Genomic DNA, 20,657 nt, shown 5'->3' with positions numbered 1-20,657 from the left:
CTTCCCTCTGGCCTGTGGCCATTTCACTGCTCAGGAACAGCTCCAAAATGGGGGCCAGGGAAGGGGGAAAGAGATGAAATTAATTCGGTAGATTTAGCTTCTCATTAGCAACTCCACTTGAGTAGTGAGATGGTCACAACTCATGGTTAAAAGGAGGGTTCCGGGACTCTTGACAATTTCACTGAAGCCAATCTGCCTTCAGATAAACATGATTTGCCTACAATACACTTTAATGAATTTGATGCTTGCTATTTTTAAGAAAGTCAGAACTTGTAATAAGGTGCTATTTTTCTCTCCTCACTTTAAACTTTTAAGAAAAAAAAACACAGAAACATATGAACAAAGGGCTTCGAAGTGAAGGACCATATCCTCAGTGGAGCAGCTGGACCACAGTGCGATGATTCTTGAGAGGAGGGAAGCTGTCTGGCCCCCAGCATGCTCTCAAGAGAAACTGTAGGAAGCCAGCAATCTTCCAAGGGAGCAGGCCTTGGCCATAAACCACCACCACAAAACACTCACTAAAAAGGACTTGTCAGGGCTTGACAAAAGCCAAGTCTCTCCATATCAGATCTCCGTGTTTCACTCTACAAAAGCCTCGTAGACTTTTGTCCCTTGGGAAGCCCCCAGACAAAGTGGTGCAGGCCCAAGATGTTCCCACAGATGAGCTCATGTGCTTTGTCATGAAACACAATGTTAGGAATCGCAATGGCAACAGAGCAAAAAACAATTGTCTCTTACTTGAACACGACGATAGCTCCAGGACACGGAGGGCAGGCCAAGAGAAAGATCTGCAAGTAAAAAAGAATTAGGAATGGTTATCATGAGGAATACTGTACACAGTTAGAAAATGTTAGTTCATTAATAATAGTAGTAACGGTAATAACAGTACCAATAAACAACCAAACTCTAACACAAAAAATGCAATATAAAAACTTAGAGAGGCAAGCAGGTGGTCTTCCACACGTACTTCTGTTTGCACAGGCATCTAGGTATGTGGATACGTCTGGGTGTGTGTGTGTGTGTGTGTGTGTGTGTGCGTGCGTGCGTGCGTGTGTGTGTGAGACTGGCAGAAAAGGGATACAGATAGAGACTGAGGGAATGTTTAGGGACAAGGTAGGAAAAGCCTTTTTTAGACCCTTTTAGCCTCTAGAACACTTCCTCTTGACCTCTAGAGCAGGACTCAATTTTTCAACTCTTCAGTGTCAATATGATCCAGCAGCCAGTCTGAGAAGCTTTTAACCCAGGGCAAACAAAAATATATCCTATGAATGGGACAAAATACGCAAATGCCATCTGGTTTGCCTCCCACGGGGGAAGGTAGAGTAATCAATACCCAGCACTGCCAGATTTAGCAAATAAAAAATACAGGAGGCCAAGTTAAATTTGAATTTCAGATAAACAATGAATAATGTTTTTGTGTAAGTATATTCCATGCAATATTTAGGATATACTTATATAAACACATTATTCATTGTTTACCTGAAAAATTCAAATCTAACTGTGCCTCCTGTATCCTATCTGGCAACTCCACCAATATGGCCACCCCCAGGCTCCAAACCTCCCTTTGATTTTGAAGGGGAGCAAATTTTGCCACCCTGAAATATGTCTCTTTGGCATAAGGATGATTTTAAGTTGGTTATTTTTTAAGAAACAGTAGACATAGGAAAAGCTCTGAAAAGTGAGAAGTTTACCCTTCTGTAGGAGACACGTACATTTATAAGGGAAATCTCCACTTCTAAGAATGGCTCCCCCTCTGTACCAGGAAAAGGAGGATGATTCAGACTCTAGAAAGTCTTATCAATGGAGAAGACTCTGACCTCAACCTGCATAATGACCTTACCCTTGATCACCGTGCTCTTCCTGGTCTCTTCCCATAATTGACCTTCTGCCCTACACCAGCCCCACCACCCAACATCTTTCTTCTGTCTCTAAGGCTGGAGATAGTATCTAAGGTGATGGCTTGGGCCATTCCAGGGAGTTACTCAGTTTTTTTGCATCTCTCCTACGTATACAGGAGGGTATACATGCTATTAAACTTCCATTTGTTTTTCTCCTGCTAACTGGTCTTTTATTATGTGGCGGGGGGTGGGGGAGGGGGTGGTAGCAGCCAAGAATCTAGAAGGGTAGAGGGAAAATTATTTTTCCTTCCCCACATTTGACTGGCTTATTTCTAACCATGACCAGGTAGTTCTATGCTTCTATTCCCCTCCCGGGGCAAACCAAATGAAAAAGAACCTCGTCCAGGGCATCTGGGTGGCTCAGCTGGTTAAGCTTCCAACTTTGGTTCAGGTCAAGATCTCATGGTTCATGAGTTTGAGTCCTGCATCGGGCTCTGTGCTGACAGCTCAGACCCCAGAGCTTGTTTTGGATTCTGTGTCTCCTCTCTCTCTCTGCCATCCCTCCCCTACTCATGCTTTGTCTCTCTCTCTCTCAATAATAAAAAAACATTAAAAAATTTTTTTAAAAAGAACCTTGTCCTTCTAAGAGACAAATCAGTCCCATGCTGCTTGGTTTGACCTAGGCTGGGGTTATAGAAAAACATGTGACAGTTTGACTTTCATCAAAGCAATGATTCTCAAGAGGGACAAAGAAACCCCTGCAGAGCTCTTGTTAAATATGCAGATTTCCAGCTGCCCCATTAGGAATGTTGACTCCAAAAGTCTGGGACTCCAGGAATCTGCATGTTTAACAAATGCCCAGGGAGATCCAACCACTCATGGCAACCAGATAAGATGACATTCAGCAGGACCAAGGATTAATGAAAGAACGAAACACATGTTGGTGGAGTTCCTTCCTCTACAGTGATTTATTGGTATGGTTTGCAAAGTAATTGATCTGTGTTCCTATCTTGTTGTAAGCATTTATTTAGAAAGCTTATCTGCATTATGCACTTGTTTGGCTTACATGTATATACATTAGCATTTGGCTCTTTGGTTCTCTCAAAATCTACATTTAGAAGTAAAGGGTACTATAAGCAAAGTCACAAAGAAAGATACCTGCTTGAATCCCTAACAGGAGGAAGAGAAAAGAAGAACAGAAAAGAGGAAGGGTCTTACAAAGAATGTGGCCAGGAATCCATCACCCACAAAATACCTGAGCAGAGAACCCAGCCAAGGAAATATCCACCGAGAACGAGCCTTTCCCCCTGTGGATCAATTCGATTAAAAGTGCAAAACCAATGACAATTACAGGTCCATAACCCTCATCGGCAATCACCAAATCCAAAAGGCTCTAAAAATCAAAAGTTGGATTCTTTTCAAAGCTAATTTGGTAGCAAGCAGGACTTGAACGGATCTGAGACTATTTATAAAGTTTCTTTATACCATTTATGCTGAGTATTCATATGGCTTCCATAAAAATAGTATCTTCTGATTATGGTGTGCTACCATAGACTCCACTGAGGGTAGATGTAAAATACTCCACACCCACCATGTTGCTTTTCTGTTTTTTTTTCAAGTAAGCTCTATGCCCAACGTGGGTCTTGAACTCATGACCCCAAGATCAAGAGTCGCATGCTGTATGGACTGAGTCATCCAGACACCCCTGTATTTCCTTTATGAAATCCAGAAGTTTCTGACTTCTGAAATACATCTGACCTGAATGGTTTGGGATAAGGACTGTCAATTTGTTATTTCAATCATCCAAACATTAATATATCCCTACTCCCCTTCCACCCCTCAGTAGCAGTCTAAGAAAGAGTCAAAGCTGGTATTCTCTACCACTGACCCTTGCAGCAAAGCTAGTCACCTTAAGCAAGGGACCAAGTTGGAGGTTTGCACATAGTCACCCAGCATCAGGCCCATCAAAAACCACACTCACAATATAGAGTACACACAGAACAGACAGGAGCCCCCAACCACCTTGAAAAGGCCCTCAATACTTCTGGAGTCCCCTAGGAGCCATGACAGCAGCCTTCCTGAGTTTCTGAAATAGCCAAGATACTTCATGCTAACGTGCTTAACAGAGAAGCAAAAATAACACTGGGCCCCACAGTTAACTCTTACTTTTCCTATAGCCAAGAACAGATGAGCAGATTACTGGGGCAGATTTCCCTATAACTGCTCCATTTGGCTGGTTCGGATTCATGACAGCCCTGTGCCAAAAGCCCAGAAGCCTACTAAAGGGAGCGAAGGCTCCAGTCGCAGCAACCCAATGACAGGTCTAATTTCATTTGAGGCAGCTCATCAATCTAGCTTTGACCCTAAGTGAGGTTCCCAACAGTTACTTTCACGTGGCCAAGTCATTCCACCCAGCACTTTGGCCTTTCTCATCCAACCTGTCTATTCCCAACACTGGGACACAGGGTATCTGCTTGAGGCAATCTTTCAATCAGACACATGTAGACCTATCAAATGAGCAGGTCTGAAAAAGGACTCCAAATTCATCATATTCTAGTTCCAGTAAACCCGTGGCCTCCCTCAGCAACTTCAAAGATTTACAACATTGAACCTCTCTGCCCTAGCCTGCTGGAGCCACATCCATAAGCAATGTTAACCAAAGGAGCCATGTGAAAATAACATTTTAATTCAGAGGCCCGATGGCCCTCCAGCCTTGGCCCGAATATCCCCGCTCTCTTCCTTGCTAGCCTGCCAGCCGCCTCCGAATTTTGGTAGCGTGTTTTAGGCCAGCAGATGGAAAGCTAAACTATCCCTTCGGTTGCAAACAGAGTGGGAAGAAAAGCCACTTGGGAGAGCAAACAAGGACGAGAGGAAGAGGAGAATGCATGTGTGGGTACCCCAGCACCAACCTGGCACTTTTGTACTTGTGCTAAAATCTGCCCAGTTCAGCACCTGAAGAAAAGGGCAGGGCTAGGTAACAGAGCTGTGCTAAAAGCATTTCTACTTTCCTGTTGTCTGGGAGATGGGCAGGGCCTTGTTATTAAATCCCATTTTGCAGCTGAAGAAACCTAAGGGAAAGGGTTCCAACAAGAACCCAGATTCCCTAACCTCTAGTTCCACTCACTTTCCACCTCACACCTGACACGGTCCCAACTTCAAAAGGGCTGCTCTTCTCTGTTTTTTTTTTTTTTTAATTTTTTTAAATGCTGATTTATATTTGAGAGAGAGAGAGAGCGCATGAGCAGGGGAGTGGCAGAGAGACAGAGACAGAATCTGAAGCAGGCTCGAGGCTCTGAGCTGTCAGCATAGAGCCCGATACGGGGCTCGAACTCGTGAACCATGAGACCACGACCTGAGCCAAAGTTGGATGCTTAATGGATTCAGTCACCCAGGCGCCCTGTGGGCTGTTCTTTAGACTCTGGACCTGCCCCGTGACCCAATGGCACATGGAGTCACCCCAGCGGCCCCACACCCATAGCACCACACAGCTCACAAGATGTAGTCACTACAAGGTGAGACATTTCCAAACACAACCTAACCAGGCATCAAATTATGTTTACGCAGATGGGTTTCAGAGTTCAGCATTCCCTAAAGATGTGTTCACCTTAGCTCCAACCCCTCTCATTCAGAACCAGGTCTGCTGGGTTCTGATACTCCTTGCATCCTTTGTTTTTTAAGTTTATTTATTTATTGTTGAGAGAGAGAGAGAGACAAAGAGCAAGTAAGGGAGGGGCAGAGAGAGGAGGAGACACAAAGAATCCCAAGCAGGCTCCGCACTGCCAGCACAGAGCCCGACGCGGGGCTCCAACTCATGAACCGCGAGACCATGACCTGAGCTGAGACCAAGAGTCGGACACTTAACCGACTGAGCCACCCAGGGACCCCTATTCCTTGGATCCTTCCAAAACTGAAGTCTTTTCCTGGAAAAAAATACACGGGTTCCATTCAAAGCCATACCCTCTCATATTATGGTAAGCGAAACTGGTCAGAGAAAGACAAATATCTTATGATGTCACTCATATGAGGACTTTAAGATGTACATATGGGAAGGGAAGCAAAAATAATACAAAAACAGGGAGGCGGACAAAACAGAAGAGGCTCTTAAATACAGAGAACAAGCAGAGGGTTGCTGGAGGGGTTGTGGGAGGGAGGATGGGCTAAATGGGTAAGGGGCATCCAGGAATCTACTCCTGAAATCATTGTTGCACCATATGCTAACTTGGATGTAAATTAAACAATAAATTTAAAAAAAATTTTTTAAGATAAAAATTAAAAAAAAACATACCCTCTCAGATTTCCCAGGAAAGCTCCCTGTACTACTCCAAGGCTCTCCCTCCCAGTGATAAAAAGAAAGCCACAGGCCCAAGGTGGTGTCACTTACCCCCAGGATAGCAAACCAAGAATTAAGGGCAGTCGCAGCTCCCCCAGTAGAATATTAAGCCAATCGTCTGGAAGTTTTCTGGTCCTCACCAACTAGGTACTCTATTCCGCAAAGGAACATGACCTGATCCACCTAATAAAGACCTTCTGCCCTTCTCCCTATGAGAAGGTGACCTTGCCTGAAACAATCCTTTCTTTTTTTTTCTCCTTTGCTAATAACTTCCATGCCTCACCCCACTTCCTGTAAAAATCAACCATTCTGTACAACACCCCTCCCTTGCTAGATGGGATGCTACCTGATTCATGGATCTCTTAATAAAGTCAATTAGATCCTCAAACTTACTCTGTTGACTTTTGTTCTTTAACACTGGAAATGTGTCATTTCTGCTCTTTGCAAATCATCCGATCTAGGATGTCCCAGTTCGCCCTCTACCTCTGAGCTGCTCTGGTTCCAGGTTCCCACCTTCCCCCCCACCAACCTACCTCTCAGACATCACTTGTCCTACCTTCCTGTTCCTGTTCCCACAGGTACATCAGCCCCAAGTTCATTGGCATCATTGTCCAGTCCATCAACTGCTTCACCCCAGCATGAGGTCTGATAAACCCCCACTTTCCTAACACCTAAGGAAGATTAATTTTTGTTCACAGGATGAAGTGTGAGTACAATGGCAATGTAATTGGGAAGAGGGGCCAGCCGGTTGCCAAGACCACCCTAAATGAGGGACTAGCCATGTAAAGCAGTGAAGAAGGGTGGAGGGGGGGAACTAAATGAAAGAGAAACAGTGAGAGAGGATGAGGGGAGTAGTGGCCTGGCACACAATCTTCTCAGGCCCAACCCTCTAGCTCTTATTCTGGTTCTATCTCCCACGATCCTATGATGGTACACAGCTATTTGGGGATTCCTGAGCGCCTATAACCTTTATCCACCATAGGAACGGTCCATTCCTTCAACTGCCCAAAGTCTGTCCTAGGCTCTATTCACTAAGGATCATACTCTTGTACCCTCATCCTCGCTCCCTGGACCACTGAGGTAATCTCTTCACTGGTCTCCCACATTCCAGGCACACTGCTGGAAGAAAGATCTACCTAAAACACCATTCTAACCTGCCATTTAAAATCCTTCAGGGGCGCCTGGGTGGCTCAGTCGGTTACACATCAGACTCTTGGTTTCGGCTCAGGTCGTGATCTTGGAGTTTCATGAGATAGAGCCCCACATTGGGCCCTGTGCTGACAGCAGGGAGCCTGCTTGGGATTGTCTCTCTCCATGCCCCTCCCCCACTTGCGCTGTCTCTTTCTCTCTCAAAATAAACTTTGCCAAAAAAGCATTTAAAAAATAAAGTAACATAAAATAAAATCTTTCAATGACTTGCCAGTACTCACAGAAAAAGCCCAAGCTGCTTAGCATGGCAGGCAAAGCTTTCTTCGCTCTGGACCCTGTCTACCTTTCCAGCCTGGAAACCTCACACTTTGTGCCAAACTGTACTCTGAACACGCTCCATGTTGATAAACACGCTTCTACAACCTCATTTTCTAAGCGCTTCATTTGATTCAATTATGTAGATCCGCAACAATGTACTCAACCACTCTCTTCCTACTGCACGTGCATGTTTTGTGTAAAATTTCAGATCCTTTACTATTTACTTAGTCTGCATTTATACAAGTAGAATTTCTAGGTCTTCAAAGGGAATATACAGTTTAAGGCTTTTAACCTATAATTCTAAACTACCTTCGAGAACATTTATTTGAATTTATACTCCCACTGGCAACATAGGAGAACGTGTTTCTGCTACAACCTGTTTAAAAGGCAAAACATGGAAGGGGAGCCGAATTGGCCACCCTGAAATATGTCTCTTTGGCATAAGGATGATTTTAGCTGGTTACTTAAAAAAACAAAAACAAACAAACAAAAAAAAACAGCAGACATAGGAGAAGCTCAGGAAAGTGAGTAGACGTTACCCTTCTGTAGGAGACACATACATTTATAAGGGAAATCTCCACTTCTAAGAATGGCTCCCCCTCTGTACCAGGAAAGGGAGGATGATTCAGACTCTAGAAAGTCTTATCAATGGAGAAGACTCTGACCTCAACCTGCATAATGACCTTACCCTTGATCACCGTGCTCTTCCTGGTCTCTTCCCATAACTGACCTTCTGCCCTACACCAGCTCCACCACCCAACATCTTTCTTCTGTCTCTAAGGCTGGAGATGGTATCTAAGGTGATGGCTTGGGCCATTCCAGGGAGTTACTCAGTTTTCTTGGGTCTCTCCCATATATGCGGGAGGGACATACACATGCTATGAAACTTCCGTTTGTTTTTCTTCTGTTAATCAGTCTTTTATTACGGTGGGGGTGGGGGGTCTTAGCCAAGAACCTAGAAGGGTAGAAAGAACATTATTTTCCTCTCCAATAACACACACGTACAACTTACTGCTTTAAATGGCATGTCTCAAATGACCAGAAACGTTCAACTATTTTCTAATATATTTTTTGGACAGCTATATTTCTTCTTTGCGGACATGACCATCTGTGGCCTCTGCCTGTTTTACAACTGGTATGTTCTTTTTCTCACTGAGTTTTAAGAGCTATTTATGTTTTAATGACATTTTATACAGATTATTTGATATTTATTGCAAATATTTCCCCCAGGTCGTCACTGCTGTAGCTTTGCTTAATGTTAGTATTTTGATGTACAGAAGCTTTTTTATCTTTATGTAATCAGACGTATTTGTCATTTCCTTTATGGCTTCTGTCTTTGATGTGACGTTTAAAAGTCTTACAATGCTGGGATTACACAAGAGTCACCTACTGTTTTCCTAATATTTTCATCATTTTATTTTTAAAATTTCAATCTCCATCGCAAACATGATTCACTCCTCCAGAAAGGCCTTTTCACCTTTTCTTTTCTGGCTAATCCCTATTTACCCTTCAAATACAAAACTGAGCATCATTTTCTCCAGGAAGCCTTTAGCTAAATTATGCCCACCCACTTTCCTTCCATTAATTCCTTCTGCTTACCTCTTTCTGAGAAAGGATGATTTTTGTCACTATAAGGAGCTTACAAAAAGAGAGCCTTCCTTCAGGAATTTAGACAAAGGGGAAATAAAGTTCCTATAAAGAGTTGGGCTTTCGAATCAACATAAAGTGGATTAATAAGGTTATAAGGTCATCTTAAAACCAGAATGGTTCCCAGACTTCAAAGACCAGATTGTAACCTGTTTCAATTATACCTTAAAAAAAGAATGGGGTTGGTCAACCACTGAGATATCGAATGAGGAGAGTCACAAAGGCATATTTCATACTGTCCACACCCAAGCACTATCAGGGCTCATAAACACCCAAGTTTTCTGGTCCCATTGGCAAATTCATCCCTATTGAGAGGATGGAAACAGGACAGGTAGCACTGCTAACTGGTGCAGATTATGGGCTCTAGGGTCAAAACAAACTTAGGTCTATACGCTGGCTCTGCCACTCACCAGCATGATGGGCTTGGGCAAGAAACTGGAGGGATCCCCATTGCTAAATTAGGGATCAAAATAGTATCCATGTCTCACAAGGTTTTGGAGAGGATCAAATGCAATCGAGCAAGCCACGCTCTTGGCACGATCTCTAGTCCAGAGCTAGCACTCCATACACAATAGCTATAATTATTCTGATCTCAATAGAAACTCCATCCCTACTGTGAGCTACATCAGCAACAGCTCAGATTGAATTTCCAATTCCTCTAACTTTTTTTTCCTAACGCTTGCAAATCTCCATGCGTGCAAATAACAGTCTGATGTATTATATGGCTTCCTTTCTCCAGCTGCCTACAAGCAGAGAAGACTTAACTACTCGAGGCTCAGTTTCCTCATCTGTCAAGTGGGGATTACGACAGGGCTATCTCATAGGGTAGAGGTGAGGACTGAATGCTTGAAGCGCTTAGTTCAGTGCCTGGCACACTGTAAGGAAATAAAAATAAGTACGAGCTATTGATAGCAGCATCCTTCTTGGATGCCCTTTCTCTTCTCTGACTGCAAATTCCATCCAAGCCCATGGCAAGTTCTATTTCCTCCACAAAGCTGTCTTCAATAACTACAGATAACACCTCTCTTTTTTTTCCCAATAGCTTGTAGAACCCATTAGGTACTTAGATTTTATTGAATTTGGAGTATTATATAGCTCTCAATTGCTACACACAGTGCCATAGATTTTGAACTAGGATCTAATTATCAATCTTTCCCTCCTTTTTTTTTTCAAGTTTATTTATTTTTGAGAAAGAGAAAGAAAGTGCATGCATGCACACATCAGCCGGGGGCAGAGAGAAAGGGAGTGAGAGAGAATCCCAAGCAGATTCTGCACCATCAGTGCAGAGCCCAATGTGGGGCTTGAACTCACACTGTGAGATTATGACCTGAGCCAACGTCAGATGCTTAACCGCTGGAGCCACCCAGGTGCCCTTCAATCTTTCCCTCCTGCTAAATCTTAAATTGGCATTGATGAGCCACTGAACAAAGTCCAAAGTTGTTTGTCAGGCAATGAAGACCCTCAGCAACATTGCAGCCCACTGCCTTGCCAGTTTTATTTCCCACTATGCCTTGGGTTTCCACCCCGAACCCGGGTTCTACATTCTAAAATGGAAAAGCATGGGGCACCTGGGTGACTCAGTCGGTTAAGAGCTGTCTTTGGCTCAGATCATGATCTCGTGGATCGTGGGTTTGAGCTCCACGTTGGGATCTGTGCTGAGAGCTCAGAGCCTAGGGCCTGCTTCCGATTCTGTGTCTCCCTCTCTCTCTGCCCCTTCCCCACATGAGCTCTCTTTCTCTCTCTCAAAAATAAATAAACCTTTAAAAAATTTTTAATGGAGGGGAGCATGGATGGCTCAGTCAGTTAAGTGTCCGACTTCGGCTCAGGTCATGATCTCACAGTTTGTGAGTTCAAGCCCCACGTCGGGCTCTGTGCTGACAGTCAGAGCCTGGAGCCTGCTTCAGATTCTGTGTCTCCCCCCCTCTCTACCCCTCCCCTGCTCACACTCTGTGTCTCTCTGTCTCTCAATAATAAATAAACGTTAAAAAAAACTTTTTTAAAATTTTAATGGAAAAGCATAATAGTACTTGCCTCCAATACTTGACCTCAACTTTTGTTTCTATGCAGATACCAAATGCTTTCTATTTCCATCTACATGCCACACAGATACCCGAGACGTAACATGCCTAAATCTGGCATAACATGTCTAACCTCTTTCCTCTATAACTGCTTGCTTGAAGAATGGGAGAGAAAAGACATCTCTTTGAACTGCAGAATTCCGACTGACAAAGGCAGAAGGAATGAGGGAAAAAGGAAATCAACATTAGGCAAACACTGTAGCTAACACTGATACAGGCAAGAACCATTGATAGCTGCTCCGATTAGTAATGCAAGTATTACTTTTGCATGCAAGCTACTTGTTAATTACAAAGGAAAACTGGGAACTTCATAGTGGAGAAATCTGGCAGACGTCATCTTAACCAAGTGACCCTGGTTAATAAGACATATCATCATGTACCTCCTGATATAATGCACAAGAAGGGTACAACATCACTTCTGCGCTGTTTTTGCCCAACTGCCCAAATATAAGCTTGAAAAAAAAACAGCTGAATCTAAATAAGGACATTTTACAAAGTAACTTACCAGCGCTCCTCAAACCGTGAAGATAATGAAAGACAGAATGAAGAACTGTCATGGATGGAAAAGACTAAGAAGACATGACAACTAAATACAATGTGGGATCCTGGATTGGATCCTGGAACAGTAAGAGGACGTTTGTGAAAACACTGGTAAAATCCGAATAAAATCTATAGTTCAGTTCATAGCAGCAATGACAGTTTCTCAGTTTTAATAATTTTACCATGATTATGCAAGATGTTAACATCAGGGAAGCTGAGTAAAGGCTATACAGGCATCTTCTGTAATAGCTTTAAAATTTTGTAAATTAAAAATAATTTTAAAACACAAAGTAGAAAAAAAAGTACTGTTATCCAATCAGCCTATTTTTAAACCTCGGAGCCATCTTCGATGGCACCCTTCTTCCTCAGCCCCCACATGTAGTCAGTCCCCAAGTCCTGTCATGTTGACACTTCAACTTTTTCAATGGATCTGACACTTATCCTATCTTTTCCTAGTTTAGCCCCTAGTATTTTCTTGAGCTACTATAATAATTTCCTATCTGATCTCCAGGTCTCCAGTGTCTTCCCTCCTTTACTCTAATTCATACATTATTATTAGGTTCTTATTCTCTTTTTTAATGGTTTAACTTTATTTATTTTTGAGAGAGCAAGCGAGCAGGCAAGTGACGGAGGGGCAGAGAGGGGGGGAGGGAGAGAATCCCAGGCAAGCTTCACACGGTCAGCGTAGAGCCCAGTGCGGGGCTGAAACTCACAAACCATGAGATCATGACCTGAGACAAAATCAAGAGTCAGGTGCTTAAGCAACTGGGCCATCCAGGGGCACCTGGGTGATCAGTGACCTTTGATGTTAAACTGTAATTGTTTCTACACCCACAAAATTCTGTAACTGCACCCGCATAAGATAGTGAACTTAATAAATATAGGTGTTCTGTCTGCTCTACTGACTGGCTGTGGACACAACAATAGTGAAATTAGGCCAGTTAATAATCCTACAATGGCCTCTAAGTATTTAAGTGAAAGGGAGAGTCACACGTCTCTCACGTTAAATCAAAAGCTAGAAATGATTAAACCTAGTGAGGAAGGTATGTTCCAAGCCGAAAGGCTGAAAGCCGGGCCTCTTGAGCCAAACAACCGAGCTGTGAATGCAAAGGAAACGTTCTTGAAGGAAATGAAAAGTGCTACTCCAGTGAACACATGAATGATAAGAAAGCGAAACAGCTTTTGGCGGATATGGAGAGAAAGCTTTAGCGGTGTGGACAGAAGATCAAATCAGCCATCACATTCCCTCAAGCCAAAGCCTAATGCGGAGCAAGGCCCTCACTCTCTTCAATTCCATAAAAGCTGAGAGAGGTGAGGAAGCCACAGAATGAAAGTTTGAAGCTAGCAGAGGTTGGTTCATGAGGTTTAAAGAAAGAAACCATCTCCACAAAATGTTAAAGTGCAAGGTAAAGCAGCATGTGCTAATGTAGAAGCTGCAGCAATTTCTCCAGAAGATCTAGACAAGACAGTTAATGAAGGTGGCTACACTAAACAACAGATTTTCAATGCAGATGAAACAGACTTTTACTGAAAAGAAGATGCCACCTGGGACTTTCATAGCTAGAGAGGAAATGTCAATGCCTAGCTTCAAAGAACAGGTTGACTCTTGTATTAAGTGCTAATGCAGCTGGTTATGGATGGTTGAAACTAATGCCTTTAAGTTGAAGCCAATGCTCATTTACCAAGCCAAAACCCCTAGGACATGTAAGAATTACGCTAGGGGTGTCTGCGTGGCTCAGTCAGTTAAGTGTCCGACTTTGGCTCAGGTCATGATCTCACGGTTCGTGGGTTTGAGCCCTGCATCGGGCTCTCTGCTGTCAGCGTGGAGCCTGCTTCAGATCCTCTGTTTCCCTCTCTCTCTCTCTCTCTCTCAGAGAAAGGAAAAAAGAATTATGCTAAATCTCCTCTGCCTGTGCTCTATAAATGGAGCAACACAAGCCTGGATGACAACACATCTGTTCACAACATGGTTTGCTGAATATTTTAAGCCTACTGTTGAGACCTAGTGCTCAGAAAAATAATAGATTCCTCTCAAAATATTACTGCTCTTTGACAATACATCTGGTCACCCAAGAGCTCTGACGGAACTGTGTGTAATTAATGTTGTTTTCATGCCTGCTAACACAACATCCATTCTATAGCCTGTGAATCAAGGAGTAATGTTGAATTTCCAGTCTTATTATTTAAGAAATACATTTCACAAGGCCATATAGCTGCCATAGATAAAGATTCCTCTGATGGATCTCGGCATACTGAATTGAAAACCTTCTGGAAAGGATTGACCATCCCTGATGCCATTAAGAACATTCATGATTCACAGGAAGAGGTCAAAATACCAACATTAGCAGGAGTTTGGAAAACGTAGATTCCAACCGTCATGGATGACTTTGAGGGGTTCAAGACTTCAGTGGGGGAAGTAACTGCAGATGTGGGGGGAAGAGCAAGAGAAATAGAATCCTAAGTGGAGCCTGGAGATGGGACTGGATTGGTGCAATCTCATGATACAACTTGAACAGGTGAGAGCTGCTTCTCACGGATGAGCAAAGAAAGTGGTTTCTTGAGATGGAACCTACTCCTTGGTGAAATGCTGTGAAGACTGTTGAAATGACAACAAAGGATTTAGAATATTACATCGATTTAGTTGATAAAGCGGCAGTAGGGTTTGAGAGGATTGACTCCAATTCTTATAGAAGTTCTACTGTGGGTAAAATGCCAACAAACAGCATCACATGCTACAGAGAAATCCTTTGTCAAAGGAAGAGTCCATCAATGTGGTAAACCTCATTGTTGTCTTATTTTAAGAAAATTGCCACTGTCACCCCAGCCTTCAGCAACCACCACACTGATCAGTCAGTAGCCATCAATATCAAGGCAAGACCCTCCACCAGCAGAAAGATTACAGCTCAGATGGTTAGCCTTTTTAGCAATGAAGTATTCTTTTGTTGAATGAGACAGCATGTGTGGGGGAGGGGCAAAGGGAGAGGGAGGAAGACAGAATCTTAAGCAGGCTCCACATCCAGCACAGAGCCTGACACGGGGCTTGATCTCACCAAGAGTCAGATGCTTAACTGGCTGAGCCACCCAGGCGCCCTTGAAGTATTTTATTTTATTTTTTTGACAATCATTTAATTTTTGACAGTGCAAGTGGGAAAGGGGGAGGGGAAAGGGGGAGAGAGAAGGAGAGAGAGGATCCGAGGCAGGCTACGCACTTTGAGTACACAGCCCAATGCGGGGCTTGAACCCACAAACCGTGAGATCATGACCTGAGGAGAAGTCAAGAGTTGACCACTTAACCCACAGACTCACGCAGGGACCCCAAATTAATGTGTGTATATTGCATTTTTAGACATAATGGTATGGAACACTTAATAGACTATGGCATAGCATAAACATAACTTTTACACAGATGGGGAAAGCAACAAATTCATTTGACTCATTTTGTTGTGATATCTTCTTCATTGCAGTGGTCTGGAACTGAACCCACAATACCTCTGAAGTATGCCTCTACATACGCTGCTGGTAGGGTTGCAAAATGGCGCCCCAACATTGGAAAACAGTCTGGCAGCTCCTCGAAAGGCTAAACACACTTATCATATGACCTAGCAATTCCTTTCCCATGTATATAACCAAGAGAAATGTCCATATAAAAACTTCTACATGGATTTTCATAGCAGCCTCGTTCATAACGGCCAGAAGGTGGAAACAACCCAAACGTTCATCAGTGAATGAACGGATAAACAAAACGTGGTATCTCCATACAATGGAATATTATTTGGCCATTAAAAGGAGTGAAATACTGATCCCTGCTACAACACAGACTAACCTTAAAAACATCCTAAGTGAAAAAAGCCAGTCAAAAAAGACCATACACTGGGGCACCTGGGTAGCTCAGTTGGTTAAGTGTCTCACTGCGGCTCAGGTCATGATCTCACGGTTCATGAGTTTGAGCCCCATGTCGGGCTCTGTGCTGACAGCACAGAGCCTGGAGCCTGCTTCAGATTCTGTGTCTCCCTCTCTCTCTCTGCCCCTCCCCCTCCCCTGCTCACACTCTTGTCTTTTTCTGTCTCTCAAAAATAAATGAAAACATTAAAAAAAAAATAAAGACCAAAGACTACATGACTCCCTATGAAATGTCCAGAACAGGCACATCTATAGAGACAGGAAGTAGATTAGTCATTGCTTAGAGCAGATGGGGGGGTGGGGGGGGGCGACAGCTAAACGGCATGGAACTTCTTTCTGACGTGATGAAAATGTCCAAAATTGTGGTGACAGCTGCACATACCTGTGAATATACTAAAAACCATTGACTGAACACTTTAAATGGGTCAACTGTACAGTATGTGATTCAGGTCTCAACAAACTATCTTTAAAAAAACAAATTTAGGATGACTCAATAATGCGTGTTAAATGAAGTCCAAACTCCTTAACTTGGAATCCAAGTTCCTCCTCTCCCCCATTATCACTTGACACCGGCCCCGCCCCCACCCCACCCCCAGGAAACCAGCATCATCGCTCACTACTCCATGTGCCTTTCTACTGGACCAAAATGAACTATTCACCATTACCCGTATACCCCACCATGCAGTTTCCCATCTGTCTTTCCTCTTGCTCTTCCCTCTTCCCCTGGAACTGTGTCCTCACAACTCATTTTCACATATTTATATCCTGCTTCTTTCATAAATCCCCATTTAAATGCTCCCTCCCATGCAAATCCTTCCCTGTTCTTCAACCCTCATGTAGTAGGCCCTCAAAACATTATTTAGTGAAAGAATGAAGGTCAGTAGTCCTCCCATAGGAGGAAAGACTACCACCACTCAACTGCAAGCAGTAATGTCAGACTCTCCCAAGTGGGGAGCCTTAAAAGGATGGAGATACTGCCAGAGGATGCCCCCCCCCCGCAAAGCCACAACTGCACTTCTCTCCTCCTTTCCTAGTCACAGCAGCAGCTCAAGGCTTCAGCCCCCTTACTAAGTCCCTCAGAATGCTCCAAACTGCTACTCTCTACATTTCCCAAAACCCTGTCCTTGATGAGAAAAGTACTATGCCAGGGCCGCCGAGTACAGTTGTGTAGGTTGTGCACTGCACAACCCTAGTGGCGCCATTCAATTATAGTCTATGTGAATGGCACCCTCTCCTAGGGTTGTGCAGTGCAAAGCCATTCGTGGCAGCCCTGCTTAGAAACTTCAATAGAGTTTAGGAAGAACGCCAAAAAGAACACTCAGCGAGACAGTCACTATAACTATATTGCTATTGAGAAGTGGATGTTTTCCAAATCTTATCCAGAAGATTAAAAAAGTCAGGAAAGGAACACGGTCATAGCATGCACATAGTATTTGCATGGAATTAAAAACTGAAACATCCAAGAGAAAAAGTGTCTCCGATGTTTGATGTTTTCCCAACTGTAGCTGGGGGGGGGGGGGAAGATATACGTCCAGGTCAATACAACAGTGTTGACATACGTACCTTGTCTCTCTCAAAACCCTTCAACTGTGTTAGCTTCTGATTTTAGGTTACCAAAAAAGCCTGTGATTAATTTGGCTTCATTCAGGAACCTGGCCATCAGGAAGGATGTGACCTGACTGACAAGACACGAGTGTTATGTCCCTATACAGGTCCCCTCCACCATCATCAATCCATTCATCCACCTTGTGGCTTATTGTGAAGTCAATTGTAAGGTTGGAGAGTATTCACCCAACACCCCTGGATAAGCCGATACAAATTAGGCTTTGAACCCACAAACCAGGTTGCAGAGTTAGGACCCACATGGACTCCACCAAAGCACAGATACCTTCTAAAGCGCAGCCAGGACAAGCAGCAGACAAGCCCCCCTCTAAATTGCAAGTAGTAATAGAGGGCTGGAGTAATAGAGGGCTGGAGATATCAGCTGTAAAGACAGGTGAGCTGGTAGTAGAGTCTGAATATACCAGATGCTGACTCAGTTCCTTTTTTTTTTAACGTTCATTTATTTTGGGAGAGAGAGAGAGCATGAACAGGGGAGGGAAAGAGAGGGAGAGAAAGAATCCCAAGCATGCTCTGCACCATCCGTGCAGAGCCCCATGAGGGGGATCGATCCCACAAACTGTGAGATCATGACCTGAGCCGAAATCAAGAATCAGGACGCTTAACCAACTGGGCCACCCAGACAGGTGTCCCTTGGTTCCTTCTTTTGAGCCCCATGCCGGTTCAGTTCAGCCAGGGTCATATATTTGCTCTACCTGGCATATTTCATTCCACTTCTCCTACCTTCTCCAGAGATTTCCTGGCTCACCCGCCAAAACTGATCATTCTTTTCCTAAACTACATTTGTGCTTACTGGTACTACACACTTGTGACTCTACTAGTCTCCTATCATTATTAGTAATAACAGCAGTAGTAATAGTCGTTGTTGTCATAGTAATGATGTTAATGGCAGCAACTGTTCTTTCCTGAGTGCTTTACTATGTGGCTGGCACCATATTCAGCACCTTATGTATAATGTCCCAAGTATTCCTCATAGCCATCCTAGAAGTGCTATTCCCTACCCCACCCCGCCCCTGTTTACATAGGAGGAAATTAAGCTAATAAGGAAAGTAACTTGCCTAAGGTCACACAACTATTAAGTAAATGTCAGGCTTTGAACCCAGGACTGTCTGATTCCAAAGACCACATTTGTAGCCAATACAGTAAAACCCTGGATTGTGAGTAACCTGTTCTGCAAGTGTCTGCAAGACAAGCAAACACTTCTAATCAATTTTAACTTGATAAACAAGCGATGTCTTGCAATACGAGTAGCACGTGACGCCGAAAGTCACATGATCATAACTGAGCAAATATCGAAATCCACTTTGATATCCAAGTGCTCTGGATTACAAGCCTGTTTCCGGAACGAATTATGCTCGCAAACCAAGGTTTTACTGTACTACCTTTTGTCTCCCCTATATGATAATTTGTCTTTTAAGGAGTTGCCTCCAGAGTGCATAACACAGTGTCAGACACATCAAAGTTCCCCAGGAACCCAGCTGAGGGCACCAGCTGGAAGAGAGGGTCAATGTTTTAAGGAGCCATGGGAGTCCGCCTCCTCTGACCCATTTAAGAGAGGATCATGCTGCTGACTTGACCTCAGTCCCAGAAAATATTTAGAATAGAATGATCTGGTTGTCTTAAAACCGTTCCAGACAGCTGTGAGGGAACGGAGCCTAGGCGAACCCGTGGGAGGGACGGAGGGTGTCCAGTTCCCTGCAGGAATGGGACCAACTATGTCAGGGTCACGGCCACGTGTGCCAGCAAATGTTTCCAAAGCTCTGCCACCGACAAGCTATCTGACTATGGTCAAGGATCTTTGCAGAGGGAAGAGAAATAGGAACGTTTTTAAAGAAGGAAGGTTTTTTTTACACCTTTTCTCATCTTTAAAACAGGAATAAGTTGGGGCACCTGCGTGACTCAGTCGGTTGAGTGTCTGACTTCGGCTCAGGACATGATCTCACATTTCATGGGTTCGAGCCCCACGTCGGGCTCTGTGCTGACAGCTCAGAGCCTGGAGCCTGCTTCGGATTCTGTGTCTCCCTCTCTCTCAGCCCCTCCTCTGCTTGTGCTGTGTCTCTCCCTCAAAATAAATAAACATTTAAAAAAATTATAAAATGGAAGAATACCAACCATTTGCAGTGCTGCTAAGGCATAAATTAAGAATGTAAGAGAAGTACCTGTGACCTGATGCCTTGTCCTTGCTGGGGTTATGGGCTCACAAAGAGATGGTAGGACATAGTTCCCAACTACAAGAAGCTCACTGTCTGCAAAAGTCTTCTGATCTACCGTGTTGATAGCACTCTGCCAACCAATGACAAAGCTGGCTGATGGATTACCCTCACTCCCGGGAAGGCCATTTTGTTAGATGAAAATTCTGGCAAGACTAAAGCCTGGAAGGTTATGTCCTTGCTACCACTCTCCCATCAGTACCTCTGTATTAGGAAGTTGGGGAAGGGGACTCTCAATCTCCATTTAGAAAGTGATGCACATAGGGGTGCCTGTGTGGCTCAATCAGTTAAGCATCTGACTTGGGCTCAGGTCATGATCTTGCAGTTCGTGAATTCGAGCCCCGCATTGGGCTCTGTGCTGACAGCTGGGAGCCTGGAGCCTGCTTAGGATTCTGTGTCTCCCTCTCTCTCTGCCCTTCCCCACTCATGCTGTGTCTCTCTGTCTCTCCCTCTCTCTCAAAAATAAATTTTAAAACGCATTTAAAAAAAAAGTGACACAAGTAAACTCTGTTCTTTTCCTTCACAACGCTTACTACTGTTTCTCACCTTACAGACCTGCAGTTTTTTTTTTTAATGTCCATCTTCCTGCTACACTGAAAGCTCTTGGAGGCAGTCGTAGCTGTGTGCTCACCCTTCCTGTAGCTCCAGAAGCTAACACAGTACTTGGAACAAACAAGACAGTTGACAAGTACTTGTTGAATGAATAAATGAAATGAACAAAGAGATGTGTCTATGGTATATAGATAGACTTGGTCACTCTAAAATATCCAAGCCTTATGTGTAGACTGCCTCTCGAGATTTCTAAGAAACTGGTAATGGTGGTTTATTTCCTGGGAGAAAGAAAGAGTGCGGGGGGAGAGTCAGGGCTTAGAGGGAATGAAACATGCTATTCTGTTCCTTTCAAATTGTCGGGAGTTTTTAAGTAACAACTAATTGAACGTAAAATCTGAAGGGAAAACATGCTTACAGGCAGTTAATCGCTGGGAGACAGACTTCTGAAGGACTTTTTCTCTTTGTTACGTGTTGT

The 20,657-nt window shown here is 43.7% G+C and overlaps 1 protein-coding gene across 4 annotated transcripts in view; it reads right to left on the bottom strand.

The window, feature by feature from the left end:
- The window catches only part of TMEM164 (transmembrane protein 164), a 173,043-nt gene that overhangs the window by 102,932 nt on the left and 49,454 nt on the right, over nucleotides 1–20,657 (bottom strand). For all 4 annotated transcript variants that reach the window (XM_042973881.1, XM_042973878.1, XM_042973879.1 and 1 more), the window contains one exon: nucleotides 739–788. Coding sequence is in view for 3 of the 4 variants with exons in the window: in XM_042973878.1 (XP_042829812.1) it covers nucleotides 739–788 (50 nt within the window). In the remaining variant the exon portion in view is untranslated. The remainder of the gene's footprint in view (nucleotides 1–738; nucleotides 789–20,657) is intronic.

Source organism: Panthera tigris, chromosome X, assembly GCF_018350195.1.
Source record: "Panthera tigris isolate Pti1 chromosome X, P.tigris_Pti1_mat1.1, whole genome shotgun sequence".
NCBI classification, from domain to species: Eukaryota; Metazoa; Chordata; class Mammalia; order Carnivora; family Felidae; genus Panthera; species Panthera tigris.
Note: the sequence above shows the minus strand (reverse complement) of the source record. Positions and strands in the feature narration are given on the sequence as shown.